The 16,417-nt window shown below is 32.8% G+C and overlaps 1 protein-coding gene across 1 annotated transcript; it reads left to right on the top strand.

The window, feature by feature from the left end:
* Nucleotides 1-1,902: 1,902 nt before the first annotated feature.
* Nucleotides 1,903-15,953, top strand: LOC110100504 (sec-independent protein translocase protein TATC, chloroplastic). The gene is made up of 4 exons (XM_020828033.2): nucleotides 1,903-2,286; nucleotides 13,641-13,942; nucleotides 14,042-14,332; nucleotides 15,481-15,953. Exons 1-4 carry the CDS (start codon nucleotides 2,046-2,048, stop codon nucleotides 15,688-15,690), a joined length of 1,044 nt encoding a protein of 347 aa, XP_020683692.1. The 5' UTR covers nucleotides 1,903-2,045; the 3' UTR covers nucleotides 15,691-15,953.
* Nucleotides 15,954-16,417: the final 464 nt, after the last annotated feature.

The raw sequence follows: 16,417 nt of genomic DNA, 5'->3' as shown, positions 1-16,417 counted from the left end.
AGATGAGATGCAAGAAGAAGAAGATGAACAGTAGAGAAGAAAGAAATATTATTTCGTATATCCATTTGAGCCTACAGTGATGCTATAAATACAAATAGAGTGAGTAGTGTGGTACACGTGTCAGCCCAGTATAGGTTGACAAGAAGTAAATGTGAAAACAATTTACATTGTATTTAACTGTCTTAATAGCTGTGAGATGGATGGGCATTTTTTTTTAATTTGTAAAAGAATTTCTGACGGATGTCTGACGGAAAAATCTGTCGGAATTTTCCCGTGAATATCTGTTGTTAATCTGCCGAAAAAAAATTTGCCGGTGATTATTTTCCAACGTGCATTTCTCCGTCGGAAATCGATCATTTTCATGTAGTGTAAATCATTAAGCATATTTTTTGATTTAAGCCAAATAGACATGTGAATTTATCTTAATTTATCTTAAAATAGTTTTTGCTTTGGATTGAACTAGGGTAGAAATTAACTAGTAGTTTAGCAAGCCTTAAGTTGTGTATAGTCTAGACAACATGAACACATCTATTTAGCAAAGGGAGTGTGACAAGCTTAAATTATAGAAGCTTCAATCTTATGATGAATATGATGGACAATAAAGTGCCTCCAAAATATATTAAGCTCATAAAAAATAAAGCTTGTGTTTATGGCCGCACATAAATTGAATAATTTACCTAGAACTTCAAGAGAGGTGGATATATGCAGAAATATTAGATTATGGGTCGTTTGGGATGGCTGCAGCTTTTTATAAAAAAATGTCTGTAAAGTTGCTATGGAGAAAATAACTTTTTAAAAGCTGATGTAAAAAATAACTTTTTTGTATAAAATTTTTTAAAAGCAAAGAAAAAGTAATGGCCAAACAAACTATAAATGTGTTATAAAAAATAAAATAATAATAAAATCTTTCTAAATGAAGCCTTAATATAAAGTTGGATGTAAAGACACCATTTTGATTATGTCTATTGCTATTATAAAGTTGGATATGTATTTTTTTTTTAAATATTCATATGTCAAAACACAAAAAAATATTATTCGAAGGATATAATCCTATTAAATTATAAATAATTTTCAAAAATTTTATCAAATAAGATACTTATTTCTCAGTTAATGTCATATCTAAGGTTTGATTATGTCTAACGTTTGGGACGACTTTTTACTGCTTCTTAAAGCAGTTTTGCAGTACAAAATAATAAATTTTTTTACTAAAAAATTACTTTTAGAAGCAGGCAAAAAGCCGTCCCAAACGAAACCTAGATCTCATTAAGATTGAGATAATACATTGGGTCTAACAATTTAATAATCTCTCCAATTGAAATAGTTATAGGTCCAAATATTCATATTAAGGCTTCGCTTGAATAACTTTCTTACTATTTTTTAAAACTGTTTTTAATATCAAAATTAAAACTTTTTATTTGAAACCTGCTTTAACAAACTAAGCATAAGTTTTAATAAGAACCCATTACAAAGCTATTAGAATTATTTTGAGTTGAATATAATATTTGATAAATCAATTAAAAATATATTTGATTATCTTAAAAGAAATTTAATAATTTTAAATAGAAAATTTACATACATATCACAAAATTGTTATATATTTATATACCTAACCACTGAAATTTTATATTTATGCTATTTCTAGTGGCTAAATCATAGAACACATGATAAAAATATATATTTTAGGTTACATAAATTCTTATTAATAACATTTTTTATATAATTTAAAAGTGGTAATTACTGAATAGAATAATATATAAATAAATATAAGAATTTAAATATATTATGTATATTAATATATAAATATATAAAAACTGAATGATATATATCCTAAGCCAACTTTTGTCGGGCCGATCAGCCCATTTCTGCATTTGCCGTTAACCTTTGACTAGACATAGCCAAATTTGCAAGTTCTTCTGTATCTCCGACAAAATATCTGATCTTGTATTCTTGAAAGGCCAGAAGCGAGTTTCATACAGCAGTTCAGGAAGACACGAAAGAGCGAGCGAGAGAGAGAGAGAGGGAGAGAGAGGGAGGGGGTAGGACAAATGGGAAGCTCCGGTTTGCTGTCCTCTGCTCATCTCACAAGCTGCTCCGGCCGCCCGCAGTTTCTCTTTCGGCGATGTAAAGTTGGCCGGAGCGGCGGCGGAGCAATCCCTTGGAGCTCTCATGCCTTTCGGAGTTCTCAGAAACGGTCCTTTCTCTGCTTTTCTCTAGAGGAAGATGGCGGGAGAGAGCCGCAGCCGCCGCCGACAAGCGGCACAGGAGCTGCCCTGCAAGAGAAACCAAGTACGGAACTTCACATTTTGTGGTTATTTAAAGAGGGGCATCTTGTCTTTTGCTTTGATTCATCTTAGTTTGCTTGTTTCCGCCTTTTATTTTCACAGTTTACCTATAATTGCTCTGCTTAGTTTTTTTTCCCCATTGTTCTGTGTATTTCATTGATTTAGGGTTTCCAAGTCAAATTTTCTTATTTTTTATGATACTTGTGAATGGAGAGAACTATTTGCTTTATTGGGTTGTAGGTTCACTTATAAATAGGGTCAGAGCAGTTGATGAGTCACATTTTTTAATCGATTAAATGGTGCCATGATCCTCATAATTTCTATCATACTTCTTATATATTGGTAATCAGAAATAAGGTAATCTGCCCACTAATAAAATACTTCAAATCTAATTGAGTTATTTCACATCGAAATTGTTGAATTCAAATTTATCCATAGCGACACCTTAACCTTACGAACAAGAGTGCACAATAACAAAAGGGACAATTAGGGAGATAAAGATTGAATATTGAGAATCTAGAGAGAAGCTATGAAAATTTCACTACTTTGCTAAAAGTACATATTACAAGTTCTAAAGCATCCATGTCAAGCTCATCTTCTCACCCCTATTTATAGGCTTGGTTCAATCTAGTTCTTCTGTAATGGCTACATGAAACAATATTTAACTAATTCTTGCTTTGTTTAAAATATAAACTATGTAGCTAAAAGCATATAAAATTCACATTGAATCTGAATAGAAACAATTTCATGCTTTGACTAGACGAGGAGAATCTCTTGGACTACTAGTCTTAAAGATAGCATCAGGAAAACAACCTTGAAATATTGTAAGTGTAGCTTGGGGTGAGTCTCCTATTAGCGAGCTACTTTGGTTGGAAGCTTCGGGGAGTTCAAATAGATTTGGGGCAACTTTGTTTGAGGGTCTTTGATCGAATTTCTCTAGTTGGTTTCTCAAGATTTGTTTGTTGTAATTGTGACGACTTAAGTAAATTCAAAATGATTTTGGTGAGCATCACTGGGGCTCGGTGAGTTCTCTATTAGCTGGGTGACTCTAATAGATCGGTTCCTTTAATTCGACCACCTAGTCCTGAATCAAGTAAGTGTGACATTTGGATGTCCATTTAGTTTCTTGATTCTCTTATGCTATTGGAAATAACTTACAAAACTAATAAGAGAATTATGAATTTTTTTTACAAATTAATAAAAAATAGATAATTTAAAATTTATTATCTTGATGAGACATCTTATAAGAAATGATGCTGATTTGATTGGTGGCACGCATTAGCATCATGAAAACCTAAAAATATTGACATTATGTTGTCATTCGAGAACTGCCATATTTATCATCTCCTTTCTAAATATTGCTGTACACCTTAATTCTTATCAAGATGGCCAATATTTCAGGTGAAGTGAGTAAGGTATCAAATGATTCTATAACTCTTGCCAATCAGATAGATTTCTCAAAAGGAATCAACAAGTCCTATACTGAATAAGACAAAAACTAATTTTGAGATTCCTCAAAATAAGTTGATAGTTGAGCCAATGATTACTTGAATTGATCCAATAAATGATCCATTAATTCTTCAGAATGATTTAATAATAACTCTTCAAAAGAATTATTAGCTTCTCATAATGATCCAATAAATGAACTAGTAATTCCTTCCAGCCCTTTGTAAATGACTTTGTTCTTATATGAGCCGACCCCACTTAGTGGGATAAAGGCTTGATGTTGTTGTTGTTGTTGTTTTGTTTTCATATTTTTGAATATTTTGCATTGATGAACTATTGAGCAGGTATATTCTCAAGGCTATTAAGCTGAATGATGGCAGCTAGCTGATGCTTGAGTATGTGAATGACAAAAAAAAAGGTTTTTATATAGCGCTCTCAAGTCTTATTCAGGTGGATGAGTGGTGATAGAAAAGTACCCCTCAAACTTAAGGGAAAATTTTTTAAGATGGTGGTGAGACTTGCTATGCTTTATGGCATAGAATGTTAGCCATTAAAAGGGAAGCATAAAATTAAGTTACATATTGGAGAGATGAGGATGCTCAGGTGGATGAGTGACTTCACTCTTACAGACAGAATACAAAATGAGCATATACATGAAAAGGTTGAAGCAGCTCCAATGGAAGATAAGATTAATGAGAGGTGCCTTCAATGAGTTGGTCACTTAAAACATGCATCTTACGATGATCTGGTTAGGAGAGTAGATATATTACATTTGACTAATATTAAGATAGGTAGAGGTAGACCTAAAAAGACTTGGTTAGAAACTAGAAAGTATTAGAAATTACATTTTTTATTAGATTTAAATGAGAATTTGGCTCTTAACTGGACACAATGAAGAAAAAGGATTCATGTAGCTAACCACACGTAGTGAGATAAAACCTTTATGTTGTTGTCGTCTTCTCAAGTCTTATTCATCCATTTGTCTTTGATGTATTCTTTTACAAGCCGTCACCTTGAATGGATCTCATATTTCGTTAGAGCTTTTACCTTTGTTAGGGTAACCATCTGGATTCTCATTTAGAAAGGACTCTTCTCTCAACTCAATGTGAATTTTTCGTAAAGGTGGGAGTCAAAGTTCTATAGATAGATTGTTTGAAAATAATAGAAAAAGACTTAGATGCAATGATGCAATGTTTGAATTTGGTCAAACTTGTTACACATCATGAGTTGCATGAGCACCCTAAATGTCATGCATATTAATTATTAAAAAGAAAGCTCGTACAAATCTCTTGAATCAACAATATGCTTTGTGAACAAACACCAAACCCCATATACATATTTTTCAAATGAGTCAAAGTAGTGCACTATTGTGTGTCACATGTCACACAATTATTTCGACAGTGTGCGAGATGCGTCAAATCACTAGATGCAATTTTATCCATCCACCCTCTAAAATGTATAGTGTATGCGTACTAATAAACATGTTGACGCACTATGCAAGGGCATCAAAATCATGCAAGTATGTATGTACATCATGTAAGTTCATTAATATACTAGTAAATATGTCATGTAAGTATATCAAGAAATGTATAAGTGAACTTCATAAATGCATCATGAAATGTGTAAATACACCAGACAAATGCATAAAAAATGTGCTCAACACATCAACCATTAAAATTAATATATCCGTATGTGCTCTGATTGGTACATTGAACCCCTAATTTTGAGGTTTGAGATACTGTGCGCATTAAAAATAAAGTGAACTAAATCTCTCATGATTTTAAAAAATACATAATCACTCAATTACTTAAAATTTGCATATCATTTTTTAAATACAAAACATCTGCATGTACTATGACCAAATACTATAGCTTCTAAATTTGTAATTTGAAAATGCTACACATGTTGAAAATGAGAAATTAATTAAAAATGTATTCCTCTCAAAATCATAAATTCCAATCAGGGCATTACAAATCCTATACTTGTAAATGAATATGTTGCTGCCAAATCTACGTTGATATTTAGTTTTACATTTGCATTAGGCTTTCCATGTCTTTTGCAAAGGAAATTCATTAAAAGTGCAAACTCTCATGTTCATCCTTTATATGATAGTTCAAAAAATTAACACTCAAACCCGATCATCTTTTAGTAAGCGGACAAAGTTGGCTAGGTTCAAATAATAAAATGAAATATTCATATATCTCGATGATGGCCATGTTGACTAAAAACTTAAACTTGATGTGTCACAACCCGGCCCGGATACTCGAATTAATGAGCTAGTAATGAAAAGTCGGACGGGTGTAATATTTCATTCAATTTCATAAACAATTTAACATTCAACTTCTCAATTAAATTGAAGAGCCATTATCACAAAAATAATTTCCATAAAACCACTTATACCATTTTTTTTCAAACCTAAACATTTTATATCAATTAAATATTACCTGTTTTCATTTGGGTGCCATCTTCTGTAGACATACTCTTGTTTTTCATCCATTTTCACTTATCAGGAGACTTACCTTAAAATGTTAGTTTAATAGAATGAGTTTACAAAGTAAAATTATTGGGTAATCATCATTAAATATACAACAGTTAGTCCTATAAAATAAACATACATTTTTCTTCAACTTTCTTATATAATTAATATATGCATATTCTTTCATATACTATAGGTTTTATAATTTCACATAATTTATTTCATATTCTGTTTCGTTTATTCATTTCTACTTAATATTTTTTTTTAATAAATTTGATATTTAATTTATTTTCATTTCCATTAGTCTAGGAGCACCATCTAAATGTACTAATAAAAGTACAACCATTTTCATTTCATTTTTCATTTTCATTTTCATTTAACGTGCACGGGTACGTTGCTTCCCCAGCTAGTACTATAGGGGCATGCGTATACCTTTTCCTTTTCATTTTTTACCTTTGTTGTATTTCAATCATATGATTGTCTTTATATGTTTTTTAGAAAAAAATTAAATATACATTTTTAATTTTTTTTCTTCTTCTTCTTTTCCATGTATATAAATTTATATATACATATTTTATGTATTACATATCACTTTAATGACTAACTTTTATCATGCATCTTATGAATATACCAACCTTTAAACATTTGTAATTAAATGAATAATCAGGAGACTGTATGAATAAAATATAATCTTGAAATATTTATAAGATAACATCATCTATCCACTTTGATTGCTTTTGAGCTTTAATTCCTTTCAAATCTCAAACTTTGAAAATAATCTTCTGCAATGTAGCCTAAAATCTCATACAAAATTACATAACTATTTTCATTAATTTTCATTATTTTTTTTTTTGCCAAATCAAACTTCAACCAATTTGCTTTTGACCTTTCTAAAATCATACACTATTGCTTGCTATCAAAATAAATTTTATATTATTCTTCAAAATTTGAACAAAATATGTTATTGAAATTACTTACAAGGAAAATTTGCTGACACTCAAACCTTCTTTCTCTTTAAAGTCCTCTTCCTTCACCATCGAAACATAGTTTGTCACTTGAATTCTTACTATTCACAATAATAATTTTATTCTTAAATTAGAGAAATAACAATATAATTATTCTATCTAAGTTGAAGAAATAAATCAGTAATTTAAAAATTACTATTTCTTCCACCTATAGGGAATGAAAGAACTCCAAAATCCCAAATTCTTCTCTTTCTCCTTCAACTTTTATTCCTTTACCTTAGAGAAAACATTGATTGTTGTTTATATAAAATTTCATGGAAGGATTTACATAGAAACGGGAAAAAAATCAACAAACATTCTTTCTTCTTCCTCTCAACCGCTTCTCCTGACAGAAACTCTCTCTCTCTCTCTCTCTCTCTCTCTTGTGTTTTCTTCTACAAGAATGAATAGAAATGGACTTATCTCTCACGAGTAGTTATTTTTCTCCCACGTATGTGATTGATGCGGACATCGGCCAGAAGATCTGACGCATCTATCACAGGATGCGTCGTAAATCGACGGCTCTAATTTAAGTTGTCATTTATGAATTATTTTATGTATTTTAGTTTCTATTTTATGTTATTTCATGTCCAAGCTCCATACCGAGCTCACCAAAAGCCACCGGCCACCCATCCAAAAATTCCTCCAAACCGCCGGCCATGGCTCTCTAGCCACCGGCCTCATCCTTTCCCCTCTCTCCTTGGATTTCCTAATTTGGGGTGCATGACATTAGGGCTTAATTTGAAATTCAAATTGTTTAAAATTTGAAATTCAAATTTCTTTCCTAATTTAGTCCACCATTTTTGGAAAGTGCTTAATTCCATTCAATTGAAATTTAAATTCAAAATCCGATTTATTGGCTCCCTTTCATAACTCCCTCCAAAATTCAAATCTTTGTTTGAATACTTTCCATAAATAAATGCACTTGATTTGGAGAGATCCAATTTCAAATTTCAAATAATTTAAATTTGAGAGTTTCTTTCCTTATTGAAGGAAACTATTTTAGGAAAGTTTCTAAATATAGACCCCTTTGAATTTCAAATTCATGAGGAATTAATTGAAACCTTTCCTAGAATAGTCTTTTATATTTTAGGTAACTCTTTTCATGAGTAAATTCAAATCTATTTGAATTTAAAATAGTTACCTAAATTATAATCCTAATTTTGGTAACTCCCTAATTCATAGCCTATTTAAATTATAAATTAAATTGGATGAAATCTTTCATTCCAAATTTAATTCCTTAACTTAAGTAAACATTGAATGTCTCCTCAATCTCCTCCCTCATCATCAAGCTGCCGGCCCTACCATATAATAAATTCTAGAGATTTATTTCCTATTCCCTACCCACACTTGGAAAGTACTCAAGACCCCTCACCTGAACTTGGCCGAAATTCCCCTTACTGTATTCACCTCTCAGATATTTCCAAAACTCCCTCTTTTACTTTGGGAATTAAATCTTCCCTTTAGTTCTCTGCTGGCCGATAACCTCCCAAGACCCTCACATGTCATTTCCTCCACTAAACCCTATTCAAACTCTTGACAACCTGGATCCCTTTTCCTCCCAAGGCAGTAACTAGAAAATTTCAGCCGTTGCTTTACTTCCTCCACCCTTGGAAGACCTTCAACTGCTGTTTGGAAAATCTGAAGAATCACTTCAGGTTTTGGGTTACGGGCTCTCTTCCCTCCAAGGTTGTACAATAAACTTATTTCAGATTTTGGAGTGAAGATCCTCTCCCTAGCAAAGCCGGCGTTCCCATTCTACATCAGTGATCCTTCGCTCAACGGCTCGATTCGACTTCATCTGGGACGGTTACGCAAGCAGACGGTCACGGTTCGTCCGTCTGAACCTGCATTTCACGTAACTGCTCGCCCGCTGAAATGAATAGACCAGTTCAGTTGAACCGTTTAGTTTCGGTTCTCACATGAGGGGGTTATATGATTTTCATTTTCAAAGTTAATCACTTAGGACTTAAGTTATCATAAAATTAAAAAATTAAATATTTATTCAAATTTTAAAATATTCAAATGAAATCTATCGTCCATGAAAATCAAATCAAAATTCATCCACCATCCGCAATTATTTGTTATGGGTGATAAATATGAGAAAATCTCAGCTTATAAATGGCTCTGTGTTTTGTTAAGTGTATAACTATATTTGTTTTCAAATGATCTTTTGTAAATAAGGACAAACACATGTTTTTGAACTAGTGATTTCACCGTTAAATGAAACAAGTAAATAGTTATGACTAAGGCATTTTGGTCGATTGGTTTTACCGTAAAATTACACCATTAAATTATGGTCACGGTCACATCTCGCAATTTTTCTAGTGTCTAAAACCCTTGAGGAATTAATTATATTTTGCACTTGAAATTACACAAAGCTCTTTGTTAACTTAGGCTGACATAAATTTGCCTCATTAGACAAACATTCATCTTAGATCTATAAGGTTTTCTTGACAAAGTAACACATAAGTGTTGATAAGAATCTTTCTTTTAGGTAGGACCAACAACATCTTCTGATTAGGAGTGTCAATTCGAGTTGATGGCTCGATTTTGAGTTTAACAAAAAATTGACCCCACGAATATGCTTGATTTGAACTTTACTTGTTCATATGATTCAAAATGCTTGACCCGCTCTCAACTCATCCCAAACTCGACTATAACCCTAACGTAGTTCGTTTGACCCATTTATTATATAGATCTTGAATTTTTTTTTAGATCAACATGACTCATTAACCCAAATATGACCATCTAACTCAAGAATAACCCGTTGAACCTGAACCTAACCAATTTAACCCAATCATAAATGAGAATTAGGTCAATTTCTGGTTTTCGGGTCATCCCGAATTAGACCGTAAAATTATTTCGATCAAGATTTCTAACCCGAATTTGACCTAAAAATTAATTGAATCAACCCGAACCCGAATTTTTTGTGTCAAGTTTGGGTTGGGTTGTTAGTTTGGATCATTTATATATACCATTTCTTTGACTAAGTAGATTAGAGACTGTGACAATCTAGGATAATAGAATCATTGGATTGTGATCGGGTTTGTCATCATTTTCTCAACCATCCGTTTTAGGTTTTGCAGTGACAAATTTCAATCCTAAAATAATTTTTTTTCTACTGTTAGCCAAGCACTTAGTGCATCTCTATTGATTAGCCTTAATCAAAACTTCTCTCTCATTATCATAATTAACTATAATAGATTCTGCCTATGGGAAACCTGAAACTTGATCATAGAGTCGTTGCAAAATGAGGGCAAAATTTTTGGGTGATGTTTTATTTGCAACCTAATCTAACTTCCGAAAATTTGACTCGGAACATTCCTAAAACTCTCCCAATAAGAGGCTTGAGCGCGGATTTTAGGAACCCACATCAAAATTCAAGGCGGGGTAGATAACATTTGGAATGAGATTAAGAGGCAGTCGATTGATCATATTTTTATCTAGCTCACAATTATGCCTTTTCTTAGTTGTTTATTTATTCTATGATGTTATGGTCCTAAAGAAGAATGGATAAGCAGAAATAGTTTCTTCCTTATTGTCCTTTCCAATATCTCTTTAAAAATGTGTCCTTTAGGATGAAAAATAGTGTAAGGATGGATATTTCTATCAAATCATCCAAAATACGCAAATTTTATTGAGAGTGGGACGACACAACCAAGAATCATTTAATCTTCTTCTTTTTATATAGTGCATGTGATTAAGATCTAGTCCTATAACTGCTCAGCTCTATTCATCTTTCCAAATTATTTTTGCTTCATCTCCCATTGAATTCCCTTAGGAATAAAAACTCTTGCAAAAAAATGTACCTAAGGTGTAAAGACGTGCTAACTCTTAATTACCCGAGGGCCTGTTTCCCTCTTTTGATTGAATCATTTTTCCTATAAGGATTTTGAATTTTTTTCTGCATTAATGTAAAACATGAGGATCTATTTCTAATTTTATACGTATTTCTTAAAAGAAAGACACAACTTCAAACGAAAGAAACCACAACTCAGGTTAAAAAATCTTCAATCTTCTCTATATATCTACCATTCTTGTTCGTTATGATCTGTCTAGCTTAAGGAAATCCCTTCTAATGATTTCACCACTTATGTAATCGATGTCTATTTTGTTTTCATGTTGTTCCTTATGCTGGGCCATTCATATCTGTAAATACCTCTTCACTACATGCCTTTTTTTTCTTTCTTCTTTTAGTTTGTGAGTGACAATGGGAGCAATATTCTGCTTTAAGTGATCTGTGAATACTAAAGATTCAGGCCATATAATATACAGAACGTACCATGAATCTCTAGGAGGTTATCTTTTGAAGTCATTGGCCTTAAGCGCAGTGCTAATTAACTTACCAAAATTCTATCTTTTTTCCTAATGCCAACTATTAAAAGCTTGGTTTAATTTTTTTAGGAGGTTGATGATCAATAAAATAATAAGCTTGCGCATAGTAGCCTTACAAGGACGAAAGGAAATGATGCACATTGCACTGATGAGGGACTGTCAATCTTATTTCACTCACTACACAATTGAATCCTACTATGTATTTATTAGTGAAATGTGATGCCATATTATACTTTTGAGAGAATCACTCATTAGCCTCCAGACTTGAGTTTGAATTGGCTTGGAGGTACGAGTGCTCACAAGTCACAACCACTTACATTTGTAAGGAAGACTTTAAGAAAAAGCATGTATAACTTGGAAGCGTCAACTTTCAAACGAAGAAGATAATTCAAAAGTAACTTCAAAAGATATCGAGTACCACAAAAGAGAACATTGAAGCCTACATGTAGTATTGCATAAGATGATGAAGTCTTCAGTAAATCAAAGAAAAATGTACCCTACATTAGGAATTCTCCATATTATTTCCTTCTTACTGTCTTTGATTTGCTCAACCCCTCAATGTTTTTTTTCAACAAAAATAAAATAAGAAACTCAATAACTCAGGCATCCAAATAAAATACATAAGTAGCAAAAATCACATATATATCCTTTTGTTTAAACTTAATAGCATATAGATCAGTTTGTTAAAGCTTATGTTTCAAGCAACCTTTCCTTATATTGTAGGTTTTTTAGATGTAACCCTGTGCCTGAGACCTAACCACCTAGCCATTTGTCCTCAATGTTGGTCATCGACCACAAGCTATCTGGTCAGTTCACTGCCACTAACTCTAATGTCCACTGCCAGACATGAGCTTTGCTGGCCCAAGAGCTCTTCTCCAACATTCGTCGATCTTTGTTGACCACCATTGTTGAAATACAAGGCCAAGGGAAGCAGATGATAAAGTTACTTGATTTCTGGTTTTATAGATATGTGGGAAGTAGATTCTTATATGCATAAGAGTATGCTTTCCTTGAACGGCGTGAACAAAAAATGTTCCGCAACAGCCCTTTTAAACAAGCCATGATGGGGCTTTAGAAGATTTGAAAATAAGTATTAGTTATGTCTTGGTTCTTACGCTTTGATATAGACAACATTTAGGTGTACTGCTTTTAAAATGCCCTTCTGAAGCGTTTCATAATGATTATGTTGTTTTATAAATATTTATCTGTTGGTTCTTTTATACGCTTCACTTTGATAACTTATTTTTTTCCTCTCTCTAAAATATTGATTTCGAGTTTGTATCCTTTAGTTCTTCAAAGAGGAAGGGAGACATTTTGAGGAATCCTCATTACTGGATATGAAACCAAAGGTGGTTCAAGTTCATTTGAGGAATGAAAACTCCCTCTTTTCTGTATGTCAATGATGGTCTCCCAACACCAAAACAGTCCCCAACTCTGTTAAAGGGGTGAACTGCGATATACCTTCTCTCTTGGGGAAGCTAAGTGTCTCCGCACTCTTCATGAAGATGAGTTTCAATGGGAGACCTATCAAGATAGGATGGGAATGTGTGAGGATTATTGTGAGCAAGGACTTGAGGGAAATAGGGAGATTCATTAATAATTTAGTAGTTGCAGCTTTCCAATTAGGTGTTCAACACATTTCCTCTTTATAGTTTGGGTTTGCCTACCCTCTTTTATTTATAGTTAATTCCACACGCTCAACATCTCTTCCTGCTCCCTTTCGGCTTTCCAGTTAGTTGTTTCAACCAATATGCTCTTTATAGAAGGTTGAATTAAGGCCATTTTTCTAAATTTTTGTAACAAAGGACTGATGTATACCTTCAGAAAGAACAATTTTATCATTTTCACAAATCAAAGGACCTATACATCAAGTTTGAGGTACCTGGCAGTAAAGATTTAGAAGCACCAAATAGTGTTACTCTGCTAAAATTCATAGGCTTGGATGTAATTTCCCCAACAATTAATTTTTAAGAACTATTTGGTACCTCGTTAAAGTAATCTGGAAAATTGTGTGTTAGTTAAAACTTATTCTAGTCGCAAACAGAAGTTCCGTTTTGATGATTTTTGGTATTCTTTTTGTTAATCTTGTTGCAGTTAAAACTTCAAACTTGGAGGAAAAGCAGAATGGAAACAGTGAAAATGAGCAGAGCGCTTTATATGATTTTCTTTACCCTAGCAAGGAGCTTCTTCCTGATGACAAAGAGATGAGCATATTTGACCATTTAGAGGAGCTCCGTGATCGAATATTTGTTTCAGTTCTGGCTGTGGGAGGTGCCATCATAGGCTGCTTTGCATTCTCCAAGGATTTAATCAAACTTCTTGAAGCACCTGTGTCTGCACAGGGTGTTCGTTTCCTGCAACTTTCTCCGGGCGAGTTTTTCTTTACAACATTAAAGGTTTAATCCTTGCCAACTTTAGCTACTCGAGCTCTAATTTCTATTCTCATCATTCTTTCAACAACTCAATGATTGCTTTGCATATCTTTTTTGCTGTAGGTTTCAGGTTATTGTGGTCTTCTGCTAGGGAGTCCAGTGATTCTTTATGAGATTATAGCATTTGTTCTTCCTGGTTTGACGAAGAATGAGAGAAGGTTTCTTGGTCCTATTGTTTTGGGATCATCTGTGTTGTTTTATGCTGGCATTGCCTTCTCCTATGCAGTTCTGGCACCAGCAGCCTTGAATTTCTTTGTGAACTATGCAGAAGGTGCAGTTGAATCCATATGGTCTATAGATCAGTACTTCGAGTTTGTATTGATTCTCCTGTTCAGTACAGGCTTATCTTTCCAGGTAACTCCTCAAAAATTCTGATCACTGCTCTTTTAACTAAAAAAATTTGTTGTTTGTAATGATCATAATTACATGTTCCACTTGATTAAATACGTTTTGTTTCAAAATATTCAACTCAATGATTGCTAGTGTAATGAATGAAACTGAGTGGTTTTAAGGAAGAATTTAGGAAAAACTTACATGAACAATGTGTTCAGCTCTTGGAAACAAGTGGTTTGTTAGAGATCTATCAAATCAGATAAGAAGTCCATGTCTATATGATGTTATGTTGTGCAGGCTGACCAAAATTTGAAACCATCTACTTCACGTCTCCTCTCTTTTTCTTAATTTGTGTCCAAACACAAGTTTGGGTAGTTTTCAGTAGCATCTCAAGTGAAGTGCTTCAAGACTAGCATATAATAAAGAGAATAACATGGAGATTTCATGATACATTTTTAAATTATAATTAGACCGGTTATTAAAAACATAAAATGTTAGTTAATAAACATTAAGCCTTCATTTGGGACGATTTTTTTACTCTTTCTTGAAGTAGTAGAAAGCCGTCCCAAATGAAACTTAGGATAGATGTATAGGCCGTGGCAAAGTTCTAAAAAATAAATTGAGAATTGACTATATGGAAAATAGACTTAAATGAATAGACAAAATAAACTATGGAGAACTATGAAAAAACAAAAATAACACGATATAAATTATGCAATGAAGATGGTCAAAATAATTTAAAAACTCCAAGTAGCGCTTAACAAAAATAAATGGAGATGAGAATAAGAACTCCTAAAAGCTGGCCCCAATTTGTTGGAATAAGGTTAATAATGATAATGATGATGGCACAACAATATATTACTATTATTATTTGAGAACGTGGGTATCTACCTGCTGACATTCCAAAATGAGCGCTTGGCAGCGTAACTAATCCCTCGACGGAACCTAGCGAGGCCATCCACCGACATCAGACTCACACTTGTTTTGCCCCACTGAAAACACGAGGCCATAGTAGAGGGTATTCGAACCCTGGATGGGGGTTTCTCAACCTGATCCACCAACCACCCTAAACCTCGGTGGGTGCAGCAATATATTACTATTATTGCGCTATGAATTTCATAACATAGAAAATTTCAGTGGCAACATAACAAAATCTTCATATATTTCAGGTTCCAGTCATACAGCTTTTGCTGGGGCAAGTAGGTCTGGTATCAGGGGATCAAATGCTATCTATCTGGAGATACGTAGTGGTAGGAGCTGTTGTTGCTGCTGCTGTGCTCACTCCTTCAACTGATCCCCTCACACAAGTACTGCTCGCAGGTCCCCTTTTGGGTCTCTACCTGGGTGGTGCGTGGATGGTTAAGCTTATAGGCCGTTGATTATTCAAAATCAACGAGGCATACAAAGGCCAATGTTCTAAACTTATTATCTCCATTTTTATATGGTGATGTTGCCACAGCAACAGTGTATATTTTTACTGAATCTGGATGTATTGTTTGCCAAGCTCCTGTCTTTGTTGCATGAAAGTTTTTTTTATGCTGTAAGTAACGCAGAAAAGGTTAGGGCAAATGAGTTGTTTGTGTAATATTTATATTTAGTCTTCATTATCAATATGTAATAAATGCAAAAGAATCTTTATTCAGGGGATGGTTAGGGTTATTAACTTATATACCGTTAGTTTGTAGGTTGAGAGTTTTGATTATCAACTAAGAGGTTTTGAATTTGAATGTTATGTATGTGATATGTAAGTTTATTTTAATTGAACTAAATGTCTAAAAATATTATTAGTTATTAATTATCATGTTATTTTATGTATATTTTACTATAAAATAAAGTATATTTATATAAAATTTAAACAAAATTATATTATTTTTTTAAATACATTCATTTATATGATAATAGCAATCTGTTGGGAATAGTAAAAATAATAATAATATCAGTTCAAAAATGCGCTAAACAAACATAATAGATTATCTATGCAATCTTTAAAGATATCGAATGTATTTCTATTTCAAATTAAAATATAAAAATAGAAAAAATATTAAAATAAATAAACAAAAACTGACCCTAACCTTCAGTTGCCTTTATTTTTTTTTAAATCAATAT

The sequence above is a fragment of the Dendrobium catenatum genome, unplaced genomic scaffold (assembly GCF_001605985.2).
Source record: "Dendrobium catenatum unplaced genomic scaffold, ASM160598v2 fragScaff_scaffold_353, whole genome shotgun sequence".
NCBI classification, from domain to species: domain Eukaryota; kingdom Viridiplantae; phylum Streptophyta; class Magnoliopsida; order Asparagales; family Orchidaceae; genus Dendrobium; species Dendrobium catenatum.
Note: the sequence above shows the minus strand (reverse complement) of the source record. Positions and strands in the feature narration are given on the sequence as shown.

Coding starts and splice junctions, on each gene's coding strand:
- LOC110100504 (XM_020828033.2), top strand. CDS start 2,046: ATGGGAAGCTCCGGTTTGCTGTCCTCTGCTCATCTCACAAGCTGCTCC. Junction 13,943..14,041: donor TTTTCTTTACAACATTAAAG/GTTTAATCCTTG, acceptor TTTTTGCTGTAG/GTTTCAGGTTATTGTGGTCT. Junction 14,333..15,480: donor GTACAGGCTTATCTTTCCAG/GTAACTCCTCAA, acceptor CATATATTTCAG/GTTCCAGTCATACAGCTTTT.